General features: G+C 48.6%; 1 protein-coding gene across 2 annotated transcripts in view; it reads right to left on the reverse strand.

Moving 5' to 3' along the window:
- Nucleotides 1–24,723, reverse strand: part of CYGB (cytoglobin) — a 47,613-nt gene that overhangs the window by 8,895 nt on the left and 13,995 nt on the right. Inside the window, exons 2-3 of one of the 2 annotated variants that reach the window (XM_043496430.1) lie at nt 16,600–16,831; nt 14,284–14,412 (exon numbers count right to left, since the gene is read on the reverse strand). In XM_043496430.1, the coding sequence (XP_043352365.1) occupies nt 14,284–14,412; nt 16,600–16,831 (361 nt within the window). Of the gene's footprint in view, nt 1–1,855; nt 14,413–16,599; nt 16,832–24,723 lie in introns of those variants that run through there. The other variant, XM_038371982.2, reaches the window with a different exon arrangement.

The raw sequence follows: 24,723 nt of genomic DNA on the forward strand, positions 1-24,723 counted from the left end.
ATCTGCAGGGTTGAGCTGGGAGGGGACAATGTGTCTGCAGGTTGATCCTATCCTAGCCACTGCGGAGATCTCATTAAGGAGAGCTCAACGTGGCTCACCAAGGAAGGGGAACCAATCTAGTTTTGGGGTATGATTGTAGAGGGCCAGGCTCGGGCCCTCTATCTCTGGCTGGAGATTTGGGGCCTGTGTGTAACTTGTGGGAGGCTGAGTGGTGGCCGGGGTTATTTGCAGGAGAGCGTTGGGGAGAGCCCTGTATGTTAACTCTAGAAATGAACAAAAGGATGACCGTAGCACGATACTAAAGGGGTCCTTTAGGAAAAAATAACTTCCCACTCGGCAGTCCCTCATATTACTAACACTCAAATGTCCCTCCCCACCCCACACTTCCTGTTATCCCTCTTCTTGTGGTGTAGTAGGTTCGTGACTTTGGGAGCTGGGCCTAGTTCCCCACTCTTACACCAGTTTGCTGCTGTAACTCCATTAAGTTACCTTAGTGTAAACCTGGTGTAGGGCAGTGGTGAGTTCTTTGCATGGTAACCCCAAGGCTGCTGTTGATCCTGGTGCCTTTCGTTTTGTTTCAAATTGCCCAACACTTTCTTTTAGTGAATGTCCTGCTGGCGCTAGTCAATCAGCCCCACAGACTGAATCGATCTTTGTCTAGGGAGCAGATGCAACCACAGTGCAAGCTTCCACCAGGCCACCCCACCATGGTGCCTCTAGCCCTGTCTGGGAGGAAGCCCCGAAAGGAATGAACAGGTTAGCCCAGTCTCCACACTGAGCCAAGGCTCATTTTTGGTCACTCTCCTAGATTATTGTTAGGGACGGGGCTTGTGTGCTTCAGACATTGGAAAGGCAGTGTGATCTAGCAGACTAAGGCCAGGCCTACACTCGGAAGTTAAGTTGACTCAGCTCCATTGCTCAGGGGAGTGGAAAAGTCCAACCCTGCCTGAGCAATGTAGTTAAGCTGACCTAAGCTCTGGTGCAGACAACACTAGGTCGACAGAAGAATTCTTGCATCAACCTAGCTACCACATCTTGAGGAGGCGAATTAACAACAGTGATGGGCGAACTCCTCCTATCGCTGTAATAAGTGTTTACCTGCTATAGTGTTTCAAGCATAGACAAGCCCTAAGATACTGGAGCTCTTGGGTTCTCATTCTTTCTCTGCCACTGATTTGCTGTGTGACCTGGGACTAGTCTTTCTCCCAGTAGCAATGAGGGTACACAGAGGTCTTCCAGGGGGTACCTCAACTCATCTAGCTATTTGCCTAGTTTTATAACAGGCTACAGAAAAAGCACTAGCGAAGTCAGCAAAAATTAAAATTTCATGCAGACAATGACTTCTTTATACTGCTCTATAGACTATACAATGAAATGTAAGTACAATCTTTATATTCCAATTGATATTTTTTTTTATAATGGTAAAAATGAAGAAGTCAGCAATTTGTCAGTAATACTGTGGACACATTTTTGTATTTTTATATCTGACTTTTGTAAGCAAGTAGTTTAAATGATGTGACACTTGGGGTACACAAGACAAATCAAACTCCTGAAAAGGGGTATAGTAGTCCAAAAGGTTGAGCGCCACTGCTGCAAGGGACCTGTTCAGTTCCCATTGAAGTGAACTAAAGACTTCAATTTATTTCAATGGGAGTTGGCAAAGGTGCTAAGGGATGAAGATACTTCAGGGAGTGGCAGAGCCTTGCAGTGTAATTAAACTCTGAACTAGCAGGATTGAGGATTGGAGAGGAGCACAGTAGGGCAGCTGTGCTCGGTAAATTTAAACCAAGACTCTTTAAATCTAGCAGCCACCTTATATTTATCACCAGTATGAAAGAAACCAAGAAGAGTCTGATGAGGATAATGGGTTTGATTGATTTATCGATGGAAGGTACAAGTTCAGTTTAATTACACAATTTTGTCCTGTTACAAACATACTAAAAACCTACAAAAAGAAAAATTACATCCATAGTACACTAAACGGCATGTAGAAAAAAAGCACATGAGCTCCGATAACACGTACATGAACAGTACCCATTATAGTATTCTTAACACTGAAGACACAGAATTACATCTGACCAAATTGGTTCACAAGTGCGGGTCACCGGGGGACCAGATAAGGACATACTAACAGACAACTTTAGCTATGGAAAATAGTATTGTTACAGTTCGTTAAATATTTCAGACTTATTATTTATCCACACTTATTTATCCCACGCTTTCTTTTTAAAGTTGGTCCAAGCTTTTTTTGCACTCTCTCTTCTGAGCATCCAACCTTTTTCTGACATCGCCTGTGTTGACCATGGCAATACCTGCACTGATACCAACACGACAGCACAGCTTCACTACAGCAATGAGTAGGGAGGACATGCTCTGGAGGGGAAATTCAGGTTCCATTTCAGTCAATGGGAATTCTGCCATAGATTTCAATGAACCTAAGATCTCCTTGATCCAAAAATAACAAAACCAAACTACAGCAGGATTCTACTGTAACAGTCTGAATGTGGCCATATTGCTATTGTAAGCTGCAGGCTTTGGCCCTTGAGTATAGCCTGTAGAGTAGGGCTGAGAGTTTTGTAAGATCCCTAAGGGATTTGGTGTCCTGGTCTTAGCTGGCTCTGAAATCTGTCTATTTTCAAAAGCAAATCTCATAGGATGGGGAGACAGGGTAGATGGGACCTTTGCCTTGTCCACTTCCTATGCAGCATTATTTTTGTTCCCCCGGCACCTAATTTCTAGATCCTCATCATTCATCCTGGGATAGGCCATAGGCTGCAAAACCTTTCATGTCCAGGTCCCCAGTTTGTACTGATGTGAGCTAGACTCACTCTGAAGGTTCTTTGGCAGCCTGTGCGAAAGGAGTGGGTGGTATTGGCTCCATTTGGTGTGGACAGGACTTCATGTGTGAGATACCATGTGTATAGTGGGCACAGCTTGCTCCCTTGTTTGCACCCAAATTGTTTTGGGAGATTTAAAAATGTCAGCCACAATGTTTTATACTTCTGCTACATGGGTACTACATATTCATATATCTCTATGCTCTCCCACAAGCATGTATAAATGCTGAAGTTAGCAAGCAGGTATTCTATTTAGCTTTCATACAGAAACTCCTCTGTAGCTATAAAAAATATGTGTATATAGGCTACAAATAAATACAGCTGACATCCATATGCAGGCTATCTGTTGTGTTTGATCATTGCTCTCATGGGTGCAGAACCCATCCCTGTTGAGGATTCTCTGCTCTTCTAGCTTTCTTCCTCAATAGCCCCATAACGAGGGATGAGGCTGGGCAGCTCAGTTTTCTGGCAACAACACTGATGCATGAAGGAGAAGAACTGAAGGCCATTGCCAGGGCTTGTACGGTGCAGCAGATGGGGCAGAGGCAGTTTTGAGATAATAAAAGGAGCATGAACTGCCTCTATTGAGCTAGGACATACCGGGGCATCATAGACACAGCCCCCCTGGAACAGGTGGCTGGTGTGTGTACCTTGAGCAGGGCACATGGTGGGGAGTTTCAAACCTGAGGGTTAGACTGCTAAGCCACCCTCTCTACCCATGTCACTCATGTATCTGGTTTTGTTAGTCAGGGCACACTCACTCTATGGAGTCAAGGTTACACGAAGGCAGAGTCCTAAGGAAAAACTTTCAATGCGCCAAAGTCACTTCAGAGGAGCCTGAACCTCATCCACCCTGAAACAGTGTCCAAACCCCCAGCCCCAAATCTCAAACCACTCTGCAGGAGCCACTGGGGAGAACAGGTTAAAAAGAGTAACAACCTAGACTGCTGCACCCCCCTGTACAGAGCCTCCATCCTGAAAGACACTATCCCCTCCCTGCAGGAAAACATGACAAACTGCACCAGACTCTAACCAAATACAGACCTGGGGCTGCACTAGAGGTGGGAGCTGGAAGGCCCAAGGCGGAAGTGCAAGCACAGAGAGTAACAGCTGTGCAACCCATGTGAGAGGAGAGATGAGGCTAAACAGGCCCTTTCTAATCTGTCTGTATAGGAAGGGAGATGACGGAAACTGTTCTTCAAAGGATTATCAAAGCCTTTCCACTGAAAAGTGGGGCAGAAAACTGTATCGCTGAGATGGAAGGGACAGCTGAGGTGGCATTGCACTATGGAGCAGCCTGCCATTGAACCAGAAATGGATAGATATGAGAAATGGACACATGGGGATATAACCCAAAACCTAGTGTGAACGATGTGCTGGGCATGTGCTTGATACCCTGTGTTTTCTCACTTTTACCCTTGGTCGCTGAGAAAGTGAGGCAGTCGCCTGGAAAGGGTAAAGGTTCCCCACCTCCCGCAGCCAAGGGAAAAGCGCACACACCCTTCCCCTCTGGGAGTCAGCTTCTTCCTTGTATGCCCAGCTATGTGACAGGCAGGGATCCTTTCCAGGCAGCTGCTCCCCTTGTCACAGCAACACTGGTACAGCTTGGCATGCCAATCAGTGGTTTTAAAGTTGAACTAAAGAGCATTTAGTGAACCGATGTTATTGGAGCAGAGAGGGTAGCGGTGAGACTTTGATGGGAGGGGAAGGACTCCAGAGACCTGGTATACCAGAAGAACAGGTAGTGTCCTGGGTCTGGTAGACATGGCCATGCTGTGAAGGGACAGGAAGACTCATATGGGGGATAGCAGAGGAATGCAAAGTAGACCTGATCCCAAGTTCAATGGGCTCCTGTCTGTTGACATCTGTGGGGTTTGGAGCAGGCCATAAGATCCTGAATTGGCTACTCTTACAATGAATAATACCTTATCGTGCAAGTAGCCTCCCAGATTTCTATGGACTAATCTGAGTGAGATACTGTTTGTCATAGGCCCAGATTCTGCTACCCCTACTTATATGGGCTTAGGCAACTTCATTATTAATTCAAACCGAAGTATATGCAGCAGGCATTTGCTTTGGAACATGCCTTCGTAACAGGCGGCTTGTAGACAAGCCAAGAGGCAACGTACTGCACATCCACTGGGCAAGGGAAGATGGAGCTGGAGATAAATGAACTCCAGTTTCCAAGAATCTCCATTTCAAAATTTTGGATGGTTGCGAGAAGAGACCATTTGGGATACAAAACAGAGCTGTCGGGAACATGCAGCAGCTGTGTGTGTGTGTGTGTGTGTGTATGTTTGTGCGTGCATGCAAGAGAAAACCATGTTCAGAGCCAAGACCAGTTCTTCCCTTCTGCTCTCCCTCACGGCATTGCTCATTCCTGTCTTGCTCAGGAATTATTTCCCTTCCAATGTTCAACTTGGTTTTGTCTCTTCTCTGCTGAGATTTTCCTGATCTAAACAAGCCCTGTTCTGTTTCGGGGGTGGAGAGGGGGTGTTGACTTTATCTGTGTCTATTCTCTGGCACGGCCCCATTCATTCTACTTCCTACAGCGCTGGTAAAAATAAACATGTTTTTGTTTGCATGTATTTGAGTGGCCTGCGATTTGGCTTATTGGGTGGATCCTCCAGGGACAGCAGCTGTGCACAGCTGGATGGTATTAAGAAAAATATATCTTAAAAAAATACGCTAAGTTGTGCTGTGTCTTTCTAATGTGATTGCTGTGCTGAGTTCCAGACGCTACAGACAATCTGCTCAGGACACAAAATACCAACATTTTCGAGTGTCCACTAATTCTGGGTGTCACAGTTTCCTGGTGGGGGACAGCTTGAACCACACTAAGTCCTAACTTAACTTCAGCTGGAGTTGCGGGTGCTCAGCACCTTTGAAAATCAGCCCTGGGTGTCAACTGTTGGCCATCAAGAAACCGAGGCCCCCAGACTGAGTGTGCTCTTGAACCTTGTGGCTTTTGTCCATCTCCAATGCCAGACTTTTGCAATGAATTCCATACCTCCACAGTCACAATCCTCTGGGCCTTTCATAGCCAAGCTCACTCCCACTGACCTGTCTTTCTGTTGATTTCAATGGCTGTTGTGTCAGGACCAAAGTCCTAGCTCCAAATCTAGCCTTGAAGTAAGTGACTCTGACTGGATTAAAGTCAGTGGAGTTGCATCCAATTACACCAAGGGGGAATTTGATCCATTACATCTTATGGAGAGAAAAGGTCTGATGGGGGGGGGGAATAATTCCCTCAAGGAGACAATGATTGAAAACACGTATTTACTAACACACTTTACTCATAGACTGTAACCACACCTAGCACATAATGGGCCAGCTGTAAATCAGCATTGCTCTGTAGAAGTATGTGAAGCTATGCTGATTTACATCACCTGAGGATCTGGTCCACAGCACTTAGATAACATGAACTAATTGATCGCGATTTCTGCTTCTAGAACACCTTCCAGGCAAGGATTGCAAAGGGCTTTGCAAAAATTAATGAATTAACCCACGCTACACTCCTGCGGGCTAGGTAGATGACATCTGAAATCCCCTGTTAGATACCATCCTTGCCCTTGCATGGGAATAAACTCAATGAATTAACAGCTTTTTTTCCCCATTTGTAATTAATATGGTCCTAGCTATGAAATGACCCAGCTGCAAACTTAGCTGACAGGTGGAACATGTCCCTGAAGTTCATACAAATGGCTAGCAGCTGAATAGACATTCAGATGTTAGCTGTTGAGATGTTTGTGCACATACAATGTACTAATTCTCTAAATCAAGCCCATTACATTCCAAGTGACCCTGCATTGTCCCTAATTATAAATCCATGTTCCTGTGGGCTTTTTTTTTTAAACCGTTTAATCTTATAACAGCCTCCGCACTGGGGATTTATGACCATGTGGAGTTCAGATACTCTAGTGACAGAGAACAGACAAGTACCTGGAAAGACAGGAAAGCGGCAGGTCAGATGATCATTTCTATCCAACTGGTCATTTATCCCCAGGAAATACCCGCTACTAGGACCATTAATGGTTAGACACACACTGTCTGGAAGGGTATCTCTTAACATATCCGTTCTGCCTGTGTGCTCTGGAGGAAAGAGCTGCAAAGCAGAGTGGTTGCAGCTCTGCACTGTCCATGAGAGAGGCATCAAGCAAAACAACTCATGGGGCTTTGTTCATTCTAGGCATGGGTTTGATTCACAAAGTTCAGCTCCAGAGGGAGCATCCCACACCTGGGGGTTTCACCCCAATGACCTGACATGGTCCACTGTAAAGTTTGAGATCTAACTTCCCCTAAGCTCTGGGATGGATCAGATTTGGTGGCCTGGTGTGATCCTATTTCTAGCTATTTGATTTTAAAGAATCCTTTGTTCCTTTCCTAGACGAATTTGTATTCTGTGTTCCTGGTTGTCAAATCTCTACCTTTTCTGAAAGGTCTGAAGGCCCCTGTGCTGGGTTTTCCCTATTAGTGCTGCAGCCAGTGAGCAGAGCCATATGTGGCAGAATGAAGCTAATCGAGGAGAGTGGGGATGATTGGGTGCGATGGTAAGAGCTGCATAAAGAGTCCAGGTGATTTATAATGTTTCACAAATGCTAGTTTACACCAGAGTCTGCAATGATCTATGGTCTATATAAGCCCAAACCCTGGCTAAAATCCAGGGCTCAAAAAAGAGGGGGGGAAAGAAATTTGTTCATAATGTTTCCATTTCTATCTTGTTTTAACTGGGCCGTGGCCCAGGGGCTGCTCTCTCCGCATCTGGACGTTGTGTTGGCTCGCATTCCTTTCCTGGGCGATCCTAGAAGTCTTGTGGGGTTCTCAGTGTCTTAGGCAGCAGAGAGGGAGAAAGGTGATTGTAGGGGAAAAGGATGGGAGGAGAAAGCAACCAGCTCTGTTTAACAGAATTCAGTGGGCATGGCACACATCCCTGGCAGGATCCATTTCCTATCTGGTAGGATCAGAGTGGGGTGACCTTGAATGGGGATCTTTCTGCACCCCACACCTGGTTAGTGAACAAGGTAGAGAATCCTATTTAATATCTTTACTCCCATTAGTGCCAGGAAAGGCACGGGTGCCCATGAAAGTGCCTAATGAAAACCCTGTGGAGAGACTCATTTGCAGCCCTGCTCCTCTTACTCTCAAGTCTCCTGAGTCGTGCAAACGCAGAGGCTACTGATACTGTGTTTGGTTGGGAAGACCGCAATGTGCGCGTGTTGCTTTTTGGGCTTCTTACTAAGGCTGTATCTACACTACACCGATGTCGGCAAAACTTGTGTCACTCAGCGGTGTGAATATTCCACCCCCCTAAGCGACACCGACACAAGCGTTCGTCTGCACCGTGCTATGTTGGTGGGAGAGCTTCTCCCGCTGACATAGCTTATGCCGCTCGCAGGGGTGGGTTGTTTTTTTTAGTGCTGACGAGAAAGTGCTCTCCCCATCGGCACAGAGTGTCTTCCCAGACATGTGGCAGCAGCACAGCTGTATTGATCCAGCTGCAGTGCTGTACTTATAGACATGCCCTAACCTGGCTCTAGGGCAGCCAATAAAGAGAGGCCAGAGCATTTCATGCACTGAAAAAAAAATCCTTCGAGCTATTTCAAAGAATAAATCAATCTGGCTGCTAGTGAGTGAAGTCAGGAATGTCTGGCTGCTTGCCACCTGGGGAGAAATCATTCCCTGGGAGAGTTAATGTATTTATCACAGGCTTGCCTTCCATTCAGTCTTGGAACAAACTCCCTCATTCTGCTTAATTCTCTTCAAACCGTTTGGATTTTTTTATATATATAAAAAATTGGCCTCTCGCTACCCTTAAGTCATGTCATGTCTGAAGCTAAAAGCTGTTCTCTCTCCCCTGTGTATGGCTTGGAGAGCAGCACTGACTGTAAGCAGGCTCAAACCTCTGCTGCTGAGTTTCCCTTCTGCCAGCTGGGGGTAAGATAGACAGTGGTGGGTATTGTGACATCATGGACACCTGTCTGCTCGAGTCTGGGCTGAGACTGAGCTATTCCATAGAGGCCATTGTCTAACAATCAGAGGGTAATAATTCTGGGGGAGATTTTCAAAGTTCACAATAGGAAATAGGTGCCTGGTTCCCACTGACTTTTAATGAGGATTGGGCACTGAAATGCCTTTTAAAAAATTCTCTCTGTCTCCACCACGCTGGTGGGGATTTCAACCATTGACTTCAAGGTAAAGGGCTCCATGCCCTAGAATACCCAGAGCCATCTTTGCTCCCAAGAGGACTGGGGGATTTGTCAGCTCTTGATGTCTTCAGATTAACACTGGCTGCCTTTCTGGAAGAGATGCTTTAGCCAAACACAAGTTATTGGGTTCAGTGCAGGTGTAACTGAGGGAAATGTTGCAGCCTGTGATACACAGGTCAGACTAGATGATCTCATGCTCTCTTCTGGCCTTAAACTCTTAAACTGATGCTCTCAGCGGAGAGATTAGGATGGAGACTGAACTGGCCTCTCCGCTCAAGACGGTCCCTCCAACTCAAGGTCAAGGCGATGCTCTGGTAGCACGATGCAGGGAAGTTTGCATTGCTGCTCCCTGTGCTGTCCTTTTGCAATAGATAAATACAGCAGAGGACTTCAGTCTCCAGGACTGTCTGTCCAGTACCTTCCACCAGCACTACATTTATATACGTTTTAAAGGACCCTGGGTTAATCTCAGGTTGGCACAAGGAGACAGTGCAGGTTCTTCGCGAGTGAGAGAGAAGGCTGAAAGAGACCTATCTGTGGGTGATAAGAGAATGTTGTTGTTTTTTTAACTGGCAATTCTGATCAAAATCTGAGATCGGAATTTTTTGCTACCATTCTCCCAATGCAAAAGAAATTCCCCCTCTTCCTTAGACAAGGAAAGGAGATGAACTTGGGTTTGGGGATAACGCTAAAAATCTGCAGAGACCCTCTTTCTGATCCCCACAATTTTCACTTGCACTCTTCACAAACTGCACATAATGAAAACACTGGCTCGAAATGCCGGGGGGGGGGGGAGGGAACATTCAGCAAGTGGAGCCATGGGTCTGATGTGTCAATCCCAGGACATCTCTATAGGCTTTTACGAAATCTCAGCATAGCCCGTGACTAAATCCAAGCCATAGTACCTAGAACTTTATGGCACTGGTATCATGGGGGTCTGACAGTGCTGAGAGCCAGCAGCTGAACCAGTACTCTGGTCACTGTATGCCCAATTAGTTTCCCTGGGGAAGGGCCTGGTTCAGGGAAGCTGGGGCTAGTTACTAGATCAGTCTGAGCTGCGGGGTGCTAAAGAGCTAGTTAATCCATTAGCCGGAAGAGTAGAAAGGCACATGGGGAGGAAGGGCAAAGGGGGAATGAGAGAGACTGGGAAAGGCACGTAGGCTCAGGGTAAAGGGAGAGGTCTGCGTGGAGAGATCGCTTCCTTCTGGCAGAAGGGGATGGGGTTTGGATGTGTCTGCTAGCAGAGCTGCTGCACAGACAGTAAAGGGTGGTGGTGGTTGTGGGTAACACAAATAAACGACACGATGGTGTCTATAAACCGGAGGTATTAGAACCATTGATACAAGAATACAGGAACGGAGAGCCGGGCCCTGCCCCAGAGCCTAAGAAAGATTTAGTGTCTGATCAGATCAGGTTAGATTCACTAGGAATCTTATTGGAACATTGCCATTTCATAGCTGTGGGATGCTGAGAAAGAAGAGAGGTACCAAGGGCTTGATCCTGCAAGATGCTGAGCACTCCAGGCCCGCTGACATCTGGATGAGGCCCACTTGTGCTTAAAGTGAATCAGGTGCTCAAGTGCTCTGACGGATTGGGGCTAGAGGGCTCAGAACTTTGAAGGACCCAAGTCCAGACGAGCAGCTTAGAGAACTGTGCGTGACAGGAAAGTGTGGCCCCCAGCTTCCTCCATATGTGACCCCCCCTGTCCCAGCCCTCTGTCTCCCAAGGAATTCCAAACCTGTGGGGAAGGTTACAGAGAAACGCAATAAACAAGGGCCCACGTACAAAACATTCTGCTCCTTTCCACCCTGCTCCTCCCTGTGAGAGGCGAAGAGACTTGTGCTCTACCAGCCATGCTCGCAGAAAGGGACCCGGCCACCGCCGATGCACACGGGGAAGGATTTAACTCACAGCAGAATTACTCTCTTCTTCGTTGGTGGAAAATGGTGAGAGAATGATAAATGCCTGTTTGGTCAAACTTCATCATTGAATTTCTTGGCCTATAACATGCACCAGCAGCTCTTTATTACTCAGTATTGTGAATTACGCATCAACAGTACTCAGTCCAGGAGAAGACAGTCCCTGCCCCAAAGAGCTTCCAATCTAAGTAGGACTCTTGCTATCTGACTTGCTTGTCTACTAGCTGGTCTGCATGGGACAAACAAGGCAGGATATGTGTGGAGTACGTACCATCCAAGGGCAGGGTAGTTACGATAGAAGTACAATGTAGCAGCAGGCTATTTACAAAGGCAGTACAATGTACTGTGCTGGGTGAGCACCACATAACCGGTCGGGCATTTTCAAGGGAAGTCCCATGTGGTAGCAGACTCTGTGGTACTTTGTATGCAGTGTTGTTGTAGCCATGTAAGTCCCAGGATGTTAGAGAGACAAGGTGGGTGAAGTAATATCTCTTATTGGCCCAACTACATTACTTATCCTGTAAGTCATACAGGGAGAGGGGAGGGAGAAAGACACAGAGGGAGGGGGCAAATGGAGGAGCTGGAGGAGTGACAAAATGAGGGAAGGTGGAAGGAGGAGAAAGGAAAGTTAATCCACAAACTGGGTGCAGTTTTGGGGAAGTGACATCACTTCAGTTACTACTTAAAATTGTCATTTGGCTCCAGACCTGCTCAGTGCAGCCCCCTGGTATAGAGGCCGCATGAGGCCAAATCCATCCCTGGTGTAACTATCGATTTAGCCCATGGGGAAAGCTCCTGGGCTCGTTGCCAGCACAGATCATATGACAGAGTTGCCCTAGTGAGAACAGCCACTTTCTTAGGACTGGCTGGAAAGAGGGAGCTACTGCGGGGGTAGTAGGAGTGGCACTCATGGTACAAGGAGCATACTCAGCTCAACCCCACGCTTTTGGTCCTCTTATGTGTATGATAAGGGGAGAGTCCCAGCCCCACTCCTAAGGAACTGACCATTGACGGCTCCTCAGAGAATGTCTGGGAGGAATATAACTGGAGACACACATGCCGAACAGAATAAGAACAGGTCTCTCCCCAGGTGCAGACTACATCTGAGGTTTGTGGGTAGTCTGCTGCAGATGGGAGCCTCCGAGGAAAAGAGCCCTGCCCCTTGCTTTGAGCAGTAGCACTTACCACTCGAGCTGGATGTATCCTGGAGACATCTACTTGGAAATAATTACTGGATGAAAAACATGCCAAGCTTCTCTGAGAGTTATTTGAGCAGCTTGACTTTTCATCGCCACACTGCTTTACAGACATGCACTGATTAATCCCTGCAACACCCCTGTGCATTGGGATGGGGGGTATTACTATCCCTGTTGACAAGTGGGGAAACTGAGGCAGAGAAGGTAAGGGACTTGTCCAAGGCTGCAGAAGGAGCTCCTGCTGCTAGACCAGGGTTTCTCAAACTGGGGTCGCTGGACCCCTGGGGGTCCGTGAGGGTACTCCAGGGGGTCCGTGAGTCATGTCCAGGGCTGCCGGCCCTGCTGATCAATGCCTCCCCCTCCCTCCCAGTGCCTCCTGCACGCTGCAGAACAGCTGTTCAGTGGTGTGCAGGAAGCGCTCAGAGGGAGGGGAGGAGCAGGGACGGGGTGCACATGGGGGAGGGGGCAGAAAGAAGCGGGGAAGAGGAGGGGCAAGGTTGGGGTGGGAAGAGGTGGGGGGGCCTTGGGAGTAGGGGTGGACTGGGGGCAGGGCCTGGGGCAGAGCGCGGAGCTTGGGGGTCCATGAAAATGTTTAAATCAAAATGGGGGTCCTCAGGTTGCTAAAGTTTGAGAACCGCTGTGCTAAACTATGCATCTCTCCCAGAGGGGGATGCTGGAGAGAGTCATTTGTTATAAATTAATGTGGGGATTTATCAGGTGCTCATGATACTGATGAGGACGGAATCAGTGTCTTTCATGCAGTGATTTTTATCAGGCACTTTACATGGAGGAACCCAGTTTCACTTTGAGGGCAAATGTATGCTCTAAGGAGCAAAGCTTTTTTTCCAGTGAGTAGAGACTTTTCATCACACTCAGAAATTGACCCTTAATATGTTCAGTTCATCTTTTCACCCCTTTCCTGCTCATTGCATAATTCCTCTTCCTCCAACCAGAGGGTGCTAAGAGTAGCCGGGGCTTGGGTGCACTAAACCTCCCATTCTTCCTGCAGACACACACATGCCAATTGTGAGCTCCCTGGGTCATGGCCACTGTGAGAAGAACCTACTGGCTAAGACAATTCAGAGGCCTGTCCCAGCTTCCCCCACATCCTATGGGATGACTGAGGGAGTTAAAGGGAGACAGCCTGGTTCCGCAGTGCGTCTCCTTTTCCCCGGAGCCTGCATTTCCCTGTCCAGCAGCAATCCGCTGCCTACTGCCCATTGTCTTGCTGCTGCCACTTCTCTGAGTGCAGGGCCCAGATCCTGTGCTAATTTCCTCCCCTTCCCCTTGCCTCAGGAGTTGTACTCTCTATCCACAAGGCTGTGCTACAAGCCCTATAAATGGCATCCCATGACATGCTCTGTGGTGCCGGAACTGCTTCTGAAAATGCAGCAGCACACCTTGCAGGTGGGCTGAGCCTCCAGGACTACGGACAACAGACGGCCATGGAGAAGGGTTTCTGTGCCAATGAAATACTGCTGCCTCAGGATGGGGTGAGGATGGGCGAGGGGTTGGGCTGCTCCTGTACCAGGGATTTATAGTTTAGTGGGAGGTTCTCTGCATCCCACACTAATTCCAGGCTGGATTCTTACCAGCTGGGTTCTTTTTCTTTTAAAAATTCAACAGTTACGTGTTTCCTTTGCAAACTAGACAGGAGAGCAGGACATGACCCTGATAAATCACAAACCCCATGAGTATGGAGCCCATGATGGCTGGGGGCACTGCAGACTGTAGCGGGTTAGGATGAGCTTTTAATTCTTCAGTAAATTTGGGCCGTATGTCTCTGGCTCACCGCAGAATTTGAACCAATGCATTTCTCAGGGATCAGATCAAAGCCAGGCTCTGGGTTTGGGGAGGTCAATAATTTACTGGCCTCTGGAACAAGACTGGGCCACCGAGCGCAATGATTCCCCATTCCCACCCCCTTCAACTCCCAACCCTCCTGTTTGGCCACAGGGAGATCAAATTTGTCCTCTGCCGTTTCAGAGCTAACCCTACCAGGCTGCTCAGCTCGTGAGGCTCTTGAGGGGAGACCAGAGTGAAGTCTTGATGCACGTCCCTCCCCGCCCCTCCCTGCCCCTATGTCCGCTCACATGGTGGAGTTTGGATACTGCACCCAGCCCACCTCCTTGTACGCAGCAGTCACGTGGGTGTAGATAAGGCTCTTCATCTTGGTCCAGGCTCTCTGCACCTCTGGGGTGAAATCGTTGGCATATTCTTCAGCGATGACCTCCAGCATGACACCGGTGAAGAACTGGGGGAGAGGGAGACAGGAAAGGTTTCCTAGATTCTCCGGGAAACAAGGGGAGAGGGGAGGTGGTCAGGGGCCACTGGGGCAGCCCTTTTTCCAAAACAACCCTGCGGCTGAGTTCAGGGGGCTTCTGCTATCTTGCTGAGCAGGTCCATAGGGATACTTTACCCTGCTTTGCATTACCCCCAGCCATTGCTCTGAGAGATTGACAGATGCTGATTAGGCTCCAGGAGATGTAAAGCCGTGTTATTAACCCCGCTGTGCCGAGGCGAAACTGAACCCCAGGCAGGTTGTCAGAGCTACATTGTCTTGAGCCCGCTCATTTTAGGGGCCCCACTTTTTGGGTTCCCAACTAGAGACCAGGGCAGATCTTTCAAAAGAGTTCTGCACGGCAGGTATTGAGCTGGTTGGAAAATCAGGTCACAAGCGTCACGGTGGGAGTTGCTGGGTACTAGGCACTTTGAAATCTGTCCTGTAGTGTCTGCTTTTCAGAGGTGTTAACCGCCCACAACTCCCACTGCCTTCCTGAGTCAGCGCTACTGAAAATCAGTTCTGAGGCCCCAGGCATCTCGCGCTGCCTGCCCACAGAGGGAGGAGCCACTTTTGAGAAGTTTGGCCTAAGTGTCTTGCCTGAGGTCATGCCACAAGTTGGCAAGGGACAGAACCCCGGCATCCTGCCTCCCACACCTCTGCTCTAACAGCACAGCTGCTGAGCTCTGGACAGGTGCCCTCTCTAGGCGCTCAGCAACTTCCTCTCCTCTCTGCTTCTCCAGATGCGACAGAGGAGAACGCTGGCCGGCTGCCCACGGACACAGTAGGAGTTGCCTACCCTGAGTTGCCTCATCATCTTTGCTCTGCAGTGCTGCTCTCTGACATGCTTGGCCGTGCAGGGGCAGAGGGGCTTTCCCCTACTTCCCAGGGTCTTTATCCCATTCCCCCACTGGAGCTCTAGCTATTGGTAGGGGTAGGAAACCCTTTGCCTCCACCAGAAGCTGTGGGAGAAGGAGTTCCCTGCGTCTTCCTTGTGGGGGAAAGGCAGGCTTCCATGGGCTGGGGCAGCTCGGTACCCCACTGCCATGGCCAATAAAACAGCTGTAGGTGACCTGGTCCAGAGCTAGCCCCTCATCTGCTTTCTCTCTTCCACAATCCACCCCTCCCAGTTTCACAATGAAAACCCAACGTCTGATCCACTGACTGGTTCTGATGCCCATGGCCGGGGGAGGTGGCCCATGGTGGCAAGTCTCCCAGAGCTGTAGGCCACAGCCCTTTTCAATCCAACCTCATGGACTCAGAGGTGGGGGTTTTCCCCCTGAGGTTCATCTTAAAAACCATCACACGGACCCGTGCTGCCTGTGAGAGCAGAACTGGGTGTTGGCGCCATGTGGCACGGGGTGGGGGGGATGGTGCCTGGAGGAAACTGGAAAGCAATTTTCCCCCCATCATAGCAGAAGCGTGGCCGTTTCCTGCGAGCTGCATTTCAGGGGAGGATGCGGAGGTGCTCGGAGGCTGCACTGACACTAACCAGCTGATTGCTCCGTTTGCTAACCCATTGGCCATTTCCATCTGAAGGCAGGTCAATGCCCAGCAAAGGAGATAATCCTCAAATGAGGATCCCAACTCTTTCCCCCTCTTCTTCATCTCATTGGCATGCAGCCCCATAGCCCCTTCCACTCACTTGACACACCCCCTGGCACTGTAACAGTCCTCCCCTGCATTCCCCCACCTCCAGAAGCACCAAAATAGGCCCCTACTGTTGGCAAGCACCTGCCTTACAATACAGTTTCTTGGGCATGGAGATGCTTCTGGGGTGCAGCCTGTGAAGTCCTCACTCCTTCCCTCGCTCTCTTGCTGCCTGTCAGTGCCACCTGCCCCTTGGCTGCTAAGGGAAAACTCCCAGCTGAGCAAGTAAGGAGAGGAGGTGAGCAGGAAGGGAACTTGCTGACTTGTAGCACCGACTCCAACCTCTCTTCCCAGTGCCAGCAGACTCTACCTGTTATAGCACCCCCTGCAGGATACCCAGGAAACTGGCTACTCCTGATGTAAAAATCCATAGGCCTGGCCAGCATCCTGGAGGCTAGAATAAACCAGTGCTTCCCCACCGTCTCTTGCCAGCACCCATTTATCAGTGTGGGCCGTATGCCCTCCTTCCCTTTTCCTCTAGTGTCCGAGACTTTCGCTCCAGTCCTTTACCTTGAAGTAGACAGGCTCCACTTTGTGCTTGAGGGCGTGGGCCTTGCCCACCAGGGCCAGAACAGATGAGACCTTTTCGGAGTCATTGATGTTCTCCACTACGGTGTTAACAGCGCCCATGACCCGCCGGGCATGCTTGCGCAGCTGTGGGGTCCTCTCCATCTCCAGGGGGTCCTCCATGTGCTTGAACTGACTGAAGTACTGCTTGGCAGATGGGAATTTGACAAAAAACCTGCACAGTGCAGTTGGGAGAGAAGGAGAGGGAAAGGGAGAGAAGCCACATGAATTTCAGTGAGAGGTGAAGTGGCCTAGGGCAGTGGTTCTCAACTGGGGGTACACATACCCCTGGGGGTACGCAGAGGTCTTCCAGGGGGCACATCAGCTCCTCTAGATATTTGCCTAGTTTTACAACAGGCTACATAAAAAGCACTAGCAAAGTCAGTACAAACTAAACTTCCAAACAGACAATGACTTGTTTATACTGCTCTATATACTATGCACTGAAATGTAAGTACAATATTTATATTCCAATTGATTTATTTTATAATTACATGGTAAAAATGAGAAAGTCAGCAATTTGTCAGTAATAGTGTGGCACTTTTGTATTTTTATGTCTGATTTTATAAGCAAGTCATTTTTAAGTGAGGTGAAACTTGGGGGTACGCAAGACAAATAAGACTTCTGAAGTGGATATGGTAGTCTGGAAAGGTTGAGAGCCCCCGACGATGGGGCTAGAGCAAAGCCCAGTGAGGCAAGAGAGCTCGGATCTATTCCCAGTTGTGCCACATACTCACTGTGTGACCTCCTGGCTTGCAATGGCGTGAAGTTTTGTTAGTCCTGAGCATCGGCATCTCCCGGTAATTCAGTGGGGGCAGGGGTGTGTGGCCCATCTGCCACCCATGTTCTGGGAGCTTTCCCAACTGTAACAGGGGCCTGTCAGTAAATACTCACCTGCCTAGCAGAGGTGCCGGGGGGCTGAATTTGTCATAGTCATTATTACTGCTGTGGCTAATGGCCCCCTTGTGCTGGGCACTGGATGCACACAACATGAAAGATTTTTCCTGCCCCACACAGCTTGCAATCTGATATTTGCAAAGCTCTTCTCCTGTCTGTGCAGAGCCCCCGGCCAGGAGGTCACACAGTGAGTATGTGGCACAACTGGGAATAGATCCGAGCTCTCTTGCCTCACTGGGCTTTGCTCTAGCCCCATTGTCGGGGGCTCTCAACCTTTCCAGACTACCATATTCCCTTCAGAAGTCTTATTTGTCTTGCGTACCCCTATAAAATCAGACATAAAAATACAAAAGTGCCACACTATTACTGACAAATTGCTGACTTTCTCATTTTTACCATGTAATTATAAAATAAATCAATTGGAATATAAATATTGTACTTGCAAGCTGTGTGGGGCAGGAAAAATCTTTCATGTTGTGTGCATCCAGTGCCCAGCACAAGGGGGCCACATACTCACTGTGTGACCTCCTGCCTAGCAGAGGTGCCGGGGGGCTGAATTTGTCAAAGTCATTATTACTGCTGTGGCTAATGGCCCCCTTGTGCTGGGCACTGGATGCACACAACATGAAAGATTTTTCCTGCCCCACACAGCTTGCAATCTGATATTTGCAAAGCTCTTCTCCTGTCTGTGCAGAGCCCCCAGCCAGGAGGTCACACAGTGAGTATGTGGCACAACTGGGAATAGATCCGAGCTCTCATCTAGTGGCACCAAAACCACTTAGAGAGAGTTCAATGAGTCTGCTCTTCAGCCTTAGCTAAGAGCCACTTGGCTCGGATCTATTCCCAGTTGTGCCACATACTCACTGTGTGACCTCCTGGCTGGGGGCTCTGCACAGACAGGAGAAGAGCTTTGCAAATATCAGATTGCAAGCTGTGTGGGGCAGGAAAAATCTTTCATGTTGTGTGCATCCAATGCTCAGCACAAGGGGGCCATTAGCCACAGCAGTAATAATGACTATGACAAATCACTCCACTCTCCAACAGGAGATGAAGAAGACATCCCTGTAGGGTGCAATTGTAACCCGCACACCTTCTGGGGACAGAACACTATACCCAGAAGGTGTGCGGGTTACAATTGCACCCTACAGGGATGTCTTCTTCATCTCCTGTTGGAGAGTGGAGTGATTCTGGGGCCAACCCTCTTTCCCGGACCCCAGGAAAGGGGTACAGGAGACCCTCAGATCTGATGGGATTAAAGCCATGGGACAAATTAATCACAACTGAAATAAAAAGAGTTGTGGTTGAATTGGCCACCTGGAGCTAAAACCTTGACTCCCTCTCCATTCCCCAGTAGGAAAAGAGCTGGGGAGGGGGGAGTCCGTGTGTCTTTGCTGTGGCTATTTAAGAGTCTCACACAAATGCCCCAAATTTGCTGGGGCTGCCCCAGCCCCTCATAGAAAGGGCAGCTTTGCTCTGTGCTGGGAACAGGTATCCTTTTGCCTGGGGCAGAACCCCCGGGGCACGGATCTGAAATGCTGCGAGTGAAAGGGAAGTTTTTGCTGAGCTCTGAGTCCACTTGCCGTGTGCACAGGAGGTCCCACTCCAAGCTGAGGAGGGGCGAAGGCTCTGTTATGATAGGCTAGTGAACCCATACACCACTTGGTAATAGAGGCAGAAGCATGGGGCCGGTGGAGTGTGTGTGTGTATGCGCGCGTGCACGCAGGAACCTACATCCTAAAAATCTCTGCTGAGTTACTTAATCCCTGCATGAGAGGTGAGATTCTGCTGTCACTTGCAGCGGGGCACCTCCATCAGACTGTAACTCCATTGATTTCAGTGAAATTGCTCCAGATTTACACCAGGATGGGCAAGATCAGGATTCAGCCCATCCTCTCCACTCCGAACAGCTGAAGGTTTGAGCAGCTGGGCTCTCTCTGCGTCCTTATGTGTGTACATTAGACTGGCTGGGAGCCAGGGTAGGCTGCTCGGGAGCTGGTAGACTCAGCTCCCAGGGCTGTCCCACGATGTCTTCTTTGTCCGCAGTTCCAGACAAACACATCCCTCCTGCCATCTGCCTCCTCCCTGCTTCCAGGCTGGTGCAACCCCTCTACCCCCTCGCAGGCACTGCACGGCCCCATGCCAATGCACATACCGCCTCCAGGGCCAGGTGGGTTCATCCTCTGTTCCTGCCAGCCCATGGGCAATTGCAAACGAGAGCCTGCTCTTTGTAGTGCCACCTCATTGTCCTCTCCCCCAACCCCTCCACTGGCTCCCGGAGGATTCGGGGGGCTGCCAAGAAAGCAGCGAATGGAACGTACATCACTTCTGTTGCTTCCCTCAGGCATCTGGGATTCATCAGCGGGCCCAAAATAGGTTTTGATGTGTGAAGAGTGAGCAGCAGGGGGAGGAGAGAAGATGGGGGGGGAAGGCATCGGTTTGAAAATCAGAGAGGGAGCTGCGAACAAGCTCCTTGGATTATTTTTTAACCTTTCCTGGCAGAAGCTTGAAGTGGCTCCTCACGGTACGTCTGCTCCCTGCCAGAGGAAATCATTTTCCCGAACCCCAGGTCTCACCGATCCGCCTCTTTTAGCCAATCTCCGTCCGTTCACAGCTGTCCAGGAGAGACTGAGCCTGAGAAAGGGCTTTGGAGTGGAATATGCACGGTGCCAGGGCCCAGGAACTAGGCCTTGTGATCCCGTGCGTCCTTCTGACAGAGCATTAGGGAGATCTCTGAGTCTCATTAGGCCATGGCGGCTCTAGCTGGGGAGAAGCAGCAGGCTGGGTTATTGTTATATATACATGGAAGCATCGCTATTAATGTTCCCCTTTTCCCTGAGTTCCCAGGATTCGGCCTAGAATGTCTCCCAGCAGGACAGAAATTCCCCCTCCATAGCAATAGGGTTTCATTTGTTATCTTTGCTTCACCCTGAGCCCTGTTTCTAAGCCTGGATACCTGCTGGCTCTATTATTCTGAAGTTCTTTCTCTCCCCCCATTCTTTCTTCCTTCCCTGACCATGCTGTCACAGGAGATAAGAAAGGCTACAGCACTCAGCATAAAACATGGAGCCAACAGGAAAGGATCAGTCCCAATGTCAATATCTAGAAGTCCTTCCCAGTGACCGAGCTGGTCTTCTCCATGCCCACGTTAGCAGATCTCTCCTCCTCGTGGGGTCAGAGGCACTTTGGCCAGTGTGAGTGCTAATAGCACCATCCTCTCTAGGATCCCGGCTGTTAGAGTCTCACCCATCGTGGCAAGCTGTAATATCAGAGGATCTGCCTTTCTCAACACTGCTGCCATGCAGCCCAGCTAACTAAGAGATCTGGTCCCCTCAGTGGTGACCACCTCTGTACAGGGCTGAATCAGGGGAATTCAGACTCGGAGAAGGGGCAGTGGGGAGCAGCAGCCAGAAGAATAGCTGACCTGGTACATAGGATGAAAACCATCTATCCTAAAATGTGTGTCCAACTCAAAGCACATAAGTTCTGATTCTCCTCTCACTCATGCCAATATAAATCAAGAGGAACCCCCTTGGAAATTGGTGATGTTCAGTGAGAGGAGAACCAGGCGCGTGAAGTCCAGTAGAGAGCCAGTAGGGAATCTAGGAGATTAGTAGGGCTGGATTCCTGTCTGGTATAAATCCATTGAATCCAGAGATCAATTTCCTACTGTGGAGAAGCTGGTGGGAATTAGCTAAGGGCTGGTTCACAACTCTAGAGAATTCCATATGTTCTGGGTGGGGTGGAAATACGCCTGTGATAAGAGACTTGAGGCATTTATGTTTGAGATGAGGCAGGCAACTCCAGCCGGGAGTGCTGCCTCAGAGCACATGCCAGATGCCCTGCATTTGGCTTCTGCTCTTAGGTACTTGGGAAGCATTACTTGTTCTGAATGCAAAAATGGTGTCGGGGAAAGAGGCTAAGGCGGTAGAAAGGAACCGCCACTATGTGTATCATGACTAGGAAATCAGAACGTCCCCTCTCTCAAAGTGAAGGATAGAAAAAGATCAACCTAACCCCCACTGTAGATGCAGCTAAGTGGATGGAAGAATTTTTCTGTTGACCTAGCTACTGCCTCTCAGAAAGCTGGATTACCTACATACATGGGAAAACCCCTTCCATCAATGTAGGACGCATCTACAATACAGCACCACAGCTGTGCTATTGTAGTGTAGACATGGCCTAAGTGACTCATACAGGAAGTCTGTGACAAGACAGGGAATTGAAGTCAGGTCTCCTGAATTGCAAGCTAGTACCCTGAGCACTGGACCAAAATTGTTTCTGGGTGAATAAAGCTGGGCATTCAAAATTGAAACTTTTGGGCTATATCCAGAAGAAAAACACTAGTGTTAAGTTCAAGAAAGGCATATTAAATAAAAATTCACTTGAATCTCAAGAAACTTTTTAAAAAAAACAGTTCATCAGTAGTTGTTAATTAACTTAGAAGTTTAATTTATCATTTTGATAAAGGACAAACAAAAGCAGGGGGTGGAAGAAGAGAAAAAAATAACACATTCTGATAAATAGGGATTTTTTTTCTATCTGTTGCATCTTTTTCTGTAGTTCAAACATCTCCAGTATCTGGAATATTGTTTTCTGATTCATCCAAGATCATTACAAATATAATATTTACCATTGCATAAGCAAAATGGCGATTGATACAAAACAGATGCCTGAATGCAGATTTCATTAAATTCCTTGTAAGTGATTTGATTCCGCGCCCCCTAATTTGTATTGCATGAGACACATCTGGACAAAATGGACAGGATGTCCTAAGTGTCATTTTTTTCCTTCTTCCCCTTTAACCATTTTAGGTACACAACCTTTATCAGCAGCAGAACCAAAGGAAATAATTAAAGTGCAAGATGGCTGCAGGCATTGGGAATCGGCTCTTTGTTCTCATTTGTTTGGAATCTGAAATATGTTGGAGGACGAGTGAATTTTCTATAAAATATTTGATCGAGGAAAGTATTTAGAAGGTGATTCCCCTTCCAGTAATTGCAATACTCATTTGTTTAGCAGTGGGAGAGTTGTTTTCTGAAATTTCAGTTCTTCTAGGGAAAGGTGTATTTTCTTGAATCCATGAATTTGTTACAGCTCTGAGCTACGTTCTGATATCCCTACTCACACCGAGTAGAAGGTACTCAACAAGTAGCTCTGCTGTAATCAATGGGGCAACTTGCAGGGGAAGATAGTGGAGAAAGGATGGTCCAGTGATTGGGGTGATAGCCTGGGACTTTGGTGAGCCTGGTTCAAATCCCTTGCTTTGTCACAGACCTTGGGCAGGGGCTGGATTTACTAAGGTATTTAGGAACCTAGTGGGGCTTACAAAAAGTGCCTGTGTAAGTCAACAGGAGTTAGTTGTAAATCCCCACTTTGCTTCCTTAGTGAGGTGCCTAAATGCTTTGTAAATCTGGCTCTCTGTGCCTCAGGTTCCCAACCGTATACTAGGCATAATGTTGCTGTCCCTCCCAGGGGTGCTGCAAGGATGAATACATGACAGATTGTGAGGTGATCAGACACTATGGTGATGGGCACCTGCCTCCCCTGCTACTCAATGGGAGCAGTTATCAGAGCCTGGCCCTTTAGGACAACCTAGCTGAAGTTGGACAATGTGGTGGTCTTTAGTTCATATCTATCATTGACCTTAAAAAATGACCTACAAATGCCTGACTTGAATTTGAACGAGTATCTGATTTATCCACATTCATTTCAACAGCCTGCAAAACACACACCTGAAGAAGCAGCACATGTCATTTTATTGCTCTGAGGTCCCAACCCAGCAGGCACTTAAGTGTGGGAGAGGTCTTAGAGCAAGGGCAGAGGGTTGGAGTGCAGGGGGGTGAAGGCTCTGGCTGGGGGTCCGGGCTCTGGGGTGGGACCTGGGATGAGGGGCTTGGGGTGCTGGCTGCCCTGGGGCTGTGGCAGGGAGAGAGGACTTCCCCAGCCCTCTCTTCCCACAGCAGCCCGGGGCTGGGGCAGGGCACCTCCCCGCACCGCGACAGGTCCATCTGGGGCTGGGGCTGGGGTCGGGGAGAGGCACCTCTCCCTGCCGTGCAAGGTTCGGGGCTGGGGGAGAGCATCTCTATTTGCCTCTCCCTACCATGGCAGGTTTGGGGCTGGGGCTGTGGGAGAGGCAACTTGCAGAAATCTCACTGCTACAATGATCAACACCCCCACAATACACCTTTCAAGATCCAGGGGTCCTACATATGCCTATAGCAACACATGACATACCTCGTTCAGGGCATCAAATGTCCCAATAACAACTCTTTGGGTGAAACCAGACAATCCCTACACTCAGAAAATTCACACAGAAAAAAGATAAAAAACCAAAAATACTCTGTCCCCCATAAGCAAACCCTTTTCACAAAGGGATCACTCCATTTGATCTTGCAATACTCGTCCTCAAAGGAAGCCTGCACAACACCTTCAAAAGATGAGCTGGGGGCTTAAATTCATAATGCTACTAGACACTAGAAACCATGGAGTGAACAGGGACACTGGTTCCATGGCTCATTACAATGGTCTGTAACACATGCCTGTCTGCTAACCCTTAATGGCCCACTTCAGACCTCTTTTTGCTCACCTATTTTAAAGTGACTTCTGACAACGTCACCTCTTTATGCTCAACTATCTGTCCCAACTTCTGTTTAGCCCGGATACTGATTTCTTTCCCCACATCTGAAAAACTCTCTGTAGTTTAAAAGCTTGTACCTTCCACTGCGGGAAGTTGCTCCAATAAAAGATATTACCTTAGCTTCCTTGTGTCTTTTATATCCTGGGACCAACACAGCTATAGCAACACTGCAAATGACTTATAATTGTCTCACTCTTTATCTGGTGCTCTCCCCTGTTGTCTTATTCTTAGACTGTAATCTGTTTGGGGCAGGGACTTTCTTCTTGCTGCATTAGTGTACATTGCCTAGCTAAATGAGGGTGGGGTCCCAGGCATTACAATAATTAATTAGTAGCGGGAATACATAATAAAATACAACAGATTTTCTTCAGGCTGTGCTCTTTGTGAAGATACGCACAGGCTATCTTGTTTGGTGGTGCAAATATTTTTAACCGCTCATCCCTAGACATCATGCCCAACAAAACACAGGCTGGATGAGTCATAACATCACGAGTGGTGACAGCTGTGGGAAGGGGACGTGCTACGGGGCCCAC

This window comes from Dermochelys coriacea, chromosome 14 (genome assembly GCF_009764565.3).
Source record: "Dermochelys coriacea isolate rDerCor1 chromosome 14, rDerCor1.pri.v4, whole genome shotgun sequence".
In the NCBI taxonomy this organism is placed as follows: Eukaryota; Metazoa; Chordata; order Testudines; family Dermochelyidae; genus Dermochelys; species Dermochelys coriacea.